This window comes from Condylura cristata, unplaced genomic scaffold (assembly GCF_000260355.1).
Source record: "Condylura cristata isolate star-nosed mole 26May11 unplaced genomic scaffold, ConCri1.0 scaffold00016, whole genome shotgun sequence".
Lineage (NCBI taxonomy): Eukaryota > Metazoa > Chordata > Mammalia > Eulipotyphla > Talpidae > Condylura > Condylura cristata.
Window position 1 is genome coordinate 26,373,261 of NW_004567117.1, and position 7,373 is coordinate 26,380,633.

General features: G+C 32.8%; 1 protein-coding gene across 2 annotated transcripts in view; it reads left to right on the plus strand.

Annotated features, from left to right (window-relative positions):
- Positions 1-6,700, plus strand: part of PIK3C3 (phosphatidylinositol 3-kinase, catalytic subunit type 3) — a 113,473-nt gene extending 106,773 nt beyond the window's left edge. For both annotated transcript variants that reach the window (XM_004683867.2, XM_004683868.2), the window contains one exon: positions 5,935-6,700. In XM_004683867.2, coding sequence (XP_004683924.1) covers positions 5,935-5,949 — 15 coding nt within the window. In that variant the 3' untranslated portion in view covers positions 5,950-6,700. The remainder of the gene's footprint in view (positions 1-5,934) is intronic.
- The last annotated feature ends 673 nt before the right edge of the window (positions 6,701-7,373 follow it).

Here is a 7,373-nt window from a genome sequence, read left to right on the forward strand (position 1 = left end):
TATGTTATATCTATCAGTTACCTAGTTGCCCAATGCCTCATACAACTGAAAAAGAAAGAAATAAAATTAATTAACACTTCCTTAAGTGTTCATGTTTTTTTTTTTTTCTGGGGCTTAAAAGAAAATGTTTTTTCTCCCTGAACACTAATCTAGTTCAAATTTTCTTACAAGGGTAACTCAAGACCTATTCACAGGTCATTAATCCTAAGTAGTCACTTCTCAGGACAGTAAACTGTGCCTCAGTTGGCAAGTAAGTGACTTAATAAATTCACCCAGCTAGTTAATGGTAAATCTTAGTCTTTGTATAGCATACTCGAGAATATGGAGGGAAAAGCAAGAGAAGTATAATGACTTAGGCAGCTTCATATGCCTAACGATAGATGGGCTAAGGCTTGAACTCAAGTCTTTAATTCACTTCTAGTACTTTTGAAAACAGGTCTCATAGTATCTCGTTTGTCATTTACCTTAAATGGCTTTTCCATGGCCACGGCTTGTACTATCCTGTTATTTTCTATCTCTTTTTGTATGTGCATATCATTTTTATTTCTTTTTCTTTTTTTTAACTCAAACCAGTTAGAAATATTTCATCTTTTTGTCTTTGCATTGTCATGAAAAGATTTGCCCATCACTGTTTCATCTTTCTTTAGTCCTTGTCCACAGCTGTGCAGATGTCTCTTCTTTGTGGATTTCCCTTATTCCATACTTGAAATTTCTGACTTTTCTCCTTTATTTTCCTGGGAAACTACAACATGTCATGGAACTAAATCTCTACATTTAAAATTAGTGCTTCTGTCTAACACCTATTTCAGTTTATCCGTTACTACCTAAAAAATCCCGGATTTACTAACTTAATATTTTTGTGAATTTTTTAGCCAGAACTTTAGCCAGAGCCTAGGTACCAGGTTCTTTTCTGTTATGTCAGGGGGGCTCACTCATTTAACTTTCCTCAGCTGCTGGTTGGGTTTATCTGGAAGGTCCAAAAATGCTTCATTCCCACATCTTCCCAGTGGTGGTCCTCCGCATAGCTTGTCTGTCTCTACTCCTTCTTTCCCCATCCACGACTATAGCCTGTAGAGCAGGTATAGCAGCTGGTTTTCCCAAGGGAATGTAATGTGAAAGCAGAAGTGGCAGTTTTTAAGATAAGTCTAGCCCAGGTTTTAAGAAGAAATAGATGCTGCCTTTTGATGAGAGGAAAGGAATGCATATGCAGAGAGGTATGAATTCTGTAGACTTAACTGCCACTCATCTAATTTGTTCTACCTTAAAGTATGAGCTTTTGAAGTTCTGTAAAATAAACTAGTGACATACTTTACTTTAATGGTGTAGTTTTGAAATTCTGTTGTCAATTTGCATAGCATGCCTGCTTTGCTTTGCCAAGAAACTAATTATCTAAAAATAGAAGGACTAATTCTCTTAATTCTTGGTGTTAAAAATAGAAAAGAGCCTGATTTTTATTTAAAAAAAAAAAAGTACCATGCTGTTATTTGAGGGACACAAATAACAAATTACTAATTTCACTGGACCTGGTTCCTATGAAGTATTTGAAATTGTGGTAAAAACTAACAAATTCAATCTAATGTCAGAGATTACAAGTTGTTTTCTGTATATAGAGCCAGTATGAACTAACCACAAAGATAAATGTCATATACTCTTTCTAGTCACAGAAAGCATGTGAATATGATGATGAATAGGCATACTGTGATACACAAAAAAGTTCACCTTATAAGCATGAGAATAGATGAATGGATGAATGTATTTCTTTGAAAGAATCATTAAGTTTGTTTCCTAGTTTCCCCTTTTCCAATTCTTCAGTAAAATAATAGATAAGATGAAGACACATAAATAGCTATTTAAAAATACTTCGGCCTTGATTGATATAAACTTTTGAACTAGGATAGATTTTTTCATAACAGAATTGCACAGAAAATCCAAGGCAGTAATAATATGAATATGACAGTTAAGAGCAAAAGTCTGGATGACTACAGCAACATAAGTACCACTCTCATCACCCTGAACAGGTGAAAAATGGTGGTTTAGTGCAGCATGGGTATATGGGTGTATATATAGAGAGAGATCAGTTTTTTGATCATACTTCAGCACTCCAGTCTATATTAAGACAGTATATGGGACAAATATAACCTGTACTTAAACTTTGTTATAGTGCTTCCGTCTTTTTAAATAACATGTACTCCTTACTATAAACCACACAAGTGACTTTTAGCATTATCCTCTTTTAGAGATGAGAAGACTGAGCCACAAAAAAGATTGTTTCCGAGTTTATCAAATTGAGGACTTCATCATAATCCCTTTTTCTTTATCCTAAGAAATGAACCTGAAAATGTTTTTACAGTTTTCCTGTCACGTGGGCCCATCCTTCTGTACAACTGAAACAGTATCAAAGTGAGAGTCTAAAGTTGTAGAAGTTCATTGAAAATTGCTTAGTCAAGAGATATTAAATGAGGTCTTAGACTTATATAAGTCTTATCAAATTATAAAATTATGGAAGTGTTAATTATATATAATCTCTAGAAATTTATCTTCTGTTTGAAACTCCACATTTCTGTTTACATAGTTTATCACTATCACTGTCTATACTAATAAATCACATGAATGCTCAAATTCTAATGACCAACATAATTTTGTCATTCAGCATTTATTATATTGGTATATAATAGCAATATTATGTATACTGGGAATTGACTTGTGCTAATTTTCGTACATTCTTATTAATGCTATGGATTGTAAACCAGTCTTTGAATAATGGAAGCAGACTGATACATACTAACAAAGCTACAGTTGTTTCAACATAAAAGAAATTACATTCTCAAAGAAGACTAAAAATTGGCAGATACAGCTATTACACAGAAATACTGAAAAGACTTATTTTCTTCCATCATGTCATTCTGTAGGAAGGGTAGAGATTAAACACTGTGATACCCGTTGCCTAGCAACACCCACCTATTAGTGGTACAAATTTTCCACTGAAAAACGCTTTTATTTGGGTCATTGTCTTTGAAATTGCATCATCAGAATTTTTCTCCCTGCCGAAATGGTCTTTTAAGGTCTTCTTAGTCTTTTCTGTACAAAAAAGTAAAGGTCACTTAGTTTAGGTCACTTATCATTCTGAAACCAGGTCTTTTTCAGTGGTAATCTCTCCACTGCTACCCATTTCTTCTGTTTCTGCTTTTGATTCTCTCTTTACTGACTGATGGTAGAAGTCTGGGGGATGAGGTGTGGTTTCCATTAACCTTCCATTAACCTTATATATTAAATTGAATTAACTGAATTTTGATAGCTTAACTATGGCTAGAGAGGTATTTTTGTAGACTGAGTATAAAAAATTAACAGATTGAGTTCAAACCTTTTTATCCAGGTATAAAGTATAAACATTGCCTGTGTCCAAATTATAGATGTATTTGTATTAGGTTTATGTGCATATTCAGATCATATCAACTGGCTTTGACAGTTGAGAAATTAGTCTCTGTGGTGGTGCTAAAATTTCCACTTTGTTTCAGTTATTTATAAGTCATTTTTCAGGGAGCAGGGGATTTTAGGTTTTTAAAATCTTTGTAAAATTAGTAAATGTAATTAAGTATAAAAATATTACATGTGTAAGTGTAATAATAATAACTGTTTGGATATGTTTACAGACACTAGTTTAGCTAAATACACCATAATGTATTTTTATTTGATGTTTGATTTTATGTGGCACTTTAATGAAACTAGCTTTGTTTAAGGACCATACATCAACTAGTTAACATTGGGAAGGGAAATTATCATGTGCAGGCTAGTACTGCCATTCTGATTATCTGCTTTGATTCAGAATTTCCTGATACAACGTACCAAAGGCAAGCATTATGAATTATTATCACTAGCAGTAAAGAAGAATATAAAGAAATTCCTTTTTGAAGGCCGAGATTGTCTGTCTCTAAATTATAAAAGAAAGAAATTTCTTTGCATGTGCTTTTCATTCAACATAGAATTTCTCATTTGAAAACTCATTTGAAATTTAGGTATCCAAAGGATTCATGGATATATTTAAGCCTTGCAGAAGTATACAGATCGCAAAGTTCAAGTTTTCTTTCACCCTTTCAGTTATCAGTGTCCATTGCAGTTCAACAGGAGGGGACATGAGGGCAACACGATTCAGTGTTTTCTTTTGTGTACAATGTTGTCATCCCATCTTTGTGTACAATGTTGTTATCCCATCTTTATCTATTGGTTACGTGCATAGCTAATTTTTTTTTCTCTGGAGGGTCAGATGAAAGATGGCTGACCCTGGCGTTCACTCTCTTGCTCTACACTGGCACTGTCACAGCAGCCTGTTCACAGCTCCGGGGTTTAGGCACCTGCTATACATTTTGATTTTGTAACATGCCCGTGAGGATCCTTGACAATTTGACTAGCATGCATTTTCATTTTCACTGTTCATCATTTTTACCTACCTCCAAAAGAATGTCCTTTATAGCTCTGATGATTATATAATCCATGATATTTACATAACCTCAGGTTCCCAGGGGTCCACTGGTTGATGCATACGTGTATGATGATCGTGCAGAAGCGCTGTGTTTTCAGGAATTTTGTCTTAAGTAACTTGTAGTTTCCCCACACAACCTGGATATAGTAGGCATCAAATAGATATGTGATTTTATGTCAGTGCCAAGGACCATATGAAGAGTTTACTACTGCTCTCTCTGATACCACCTTTAAGAAAATATTTAAAGAGAATCTTTAACTGCAAAGTAAAAGCATTAAAATAAACCTTTTACTAAATGATGTAAAAATAAACTTTTTAGTAAAAAAAAGTAAAAAAATAAAAAAATAAAAAATAAACCTTTTAGCATTAAAATAAATCTTACCATATTTTCTAGAATTTATATTAAAATCAGCATATTTCACATTTTGCTCTTATACATGTTAATACTCAAAGAGATTTCCTCTTTGAGTAATAATGAGTTGAAGTTCATAGAAACACTCTTAATTCTTTCAAGATAATACCAGCATATGTTTTATTAAACCTGAGAGCATATGAGAGATGGATGTCTCTATTGTGTATTCACCTAAACAACATGATCCTCTGATCATTTTGCTTTTAATGAGAAAGTGGGTGATTGACAGCACCTGCTCATGTTAAAGACAACCACTAACTATTGCTTATTATTTTTGCATTAAATAGTCCTCAAGAGTAATGCATTGCATCATTTTTGTTTTGCTGAATGATAAATTTGAGAAATAAAAGTTGAGAGAGCAGTATCACAGGTATTTCTTTATCAACCTTATCAATAACTTATGAGGATACCGATTGCAAAATAGGTCCTGAAAGTGTATTTTTTATAACTACTTAATATTTTAATGTTGGTTAGTTATTTTGAGTATTTTTACACCTGGTTGATGTGCTAGCCCCAAAACGACTCTTTCCTGGGCCTTTCTTTTTCTTTCAGGATTAGTTTCTTTGATTCCAGATCATTCTGGAATGAAGTGGTTGTGTTCTATGGGACAAGTTACAGATTTTTACATTCACTCTAAAAAATAACACACACTCTGTACATATTCAAAATGTTAATTATCGATCACTTAAAAATTCAATGAAATTTTTGCCTTATTAGTGCTGGATTTGCCTACCATGTAATAATTCTGTCAACAATCATTCTTTAACCTGACTTTTTCTCATGTAAATTGAAATGTTTTACGCCACATTTTTGGAACCCTGTACATTATGGTTAATTGAAACTCTTTTCTTGGCATTTAGTAAAGTAATTCTTTACTTAAATAGAACTGTTGTTTTATAGTTAAGTGGAATTTTTTCCAATTAAAGAATTGTATTATCTACTTTCTAAGCTTTTTTTAGAATACTTCTCGACCGTTACTGTTTTATCTTCCTTTGTGATCAATGAAGCTAATTGTTTTTTATTTATTTGTTTTTAATTTTTGTAGTACTGGAGAAAATGAAAATGTGCTTGGCCCATCAAGATGCTTGGCTCTGTAGGAAAACGACTTTAGAAGCATCCCATGTATAAGACGAGTAAAAAGAAGGAAGAGACCATTTAACCTTCAAGATGCCATTTATGCTAAATATTAGATGGTGCCTGAATTTTATTTCCTTATATGTCATTGTTTATATACATGATCTTGGAGGTTTTGTTTTAAAATATTGTATATATTTTCAAATATATACTATGTCAATATACAGTTATCCCTGCATCATGTACATATTATGAGAGTTCTGAAGGAATTTTATGTTGAAATAGATAAACTTCTTAAGGTTTGAGTTTGAAATATCACTTTCGCCACTCATCTCTTCGCATCCGGAAAGCAGTTACAAGAATTTGAGTGTCTTGTCTCACTTTGGAAGGTTTTTGCTTTGTCTTTTACACCTTTTTTTCTTCTCTCTTTCCTAATCTCCTACCACCAGATTTTGGTTGTTTGTTGACCAATAGTATAATACTGCGTTTCACATATTATGACTCATTATTTTACAATTTGAGAAACAGATGTATTTAAAATGTAGCTATCTGGATAACTATAACTGGCCAAAACAATACTAGAGTACCTTTTAGTATTGTGCCTAAGGTATTTTTATATTTGCATGTAAATTGCCTTTCTGTAATATTTTTTAATGCAAATATTTTCAAAAGTTTATTGAAATACCTCTCCTAGTCTTGTAATGTGATATATTTCAGTAAAATATTGTTATTCTTGATCTTCTAGTGTATTCCTAACATAGTAAGCTCTGTTCCAAACATGGAGAGACCTACTAATCCAACTAGCTTTTTCCCTTATCAGTCTTTGGGGAAAGGGAACATACAGGAATGAGAAGAGAGCACAATGATAATCTTCACAAAGGAATGTTATATATTACTCATAGGATTTTATATAGGAAGGAAAACTGCTTTTGTTTTTTGCTCAGTAAATACTAAATACCAAAAGATGGAAAAGATTAAAAGGGTTGAATAAAGAACATGTTCAGATAGTGACATTATTATAAGATTTATCATCAAATTCTTATCTGAGAACTTGCCTTTTTAAAGTGGGGCTAGCAGCTGGAAAGCACACATATTTTAAAAAGATGTTCTAGAAGTACGTGAAATGTGATCTGTAGAGAACATATATGTGGTAAAAGAACTTAGCAGGTCATTTAGAGAGTTTACTCCAAAGTAATGGGTACGTTCCATCCTCTCTTTTGCTTTAAATTTCCTTCCCATATTTGCATCTTTATTTTGTTGTTGTTGCCTTAAAGTGTATATTCCATTTGCATTCCCATATCTTCATTCTTACATGTAGTGGCACCACCTCCAAAAAATTTCTCAATGTCCCTTTGGAAGTGATCACTTACTTTTCCTCTCCTGTAATTATTTATTAAGAATACCAAAAAA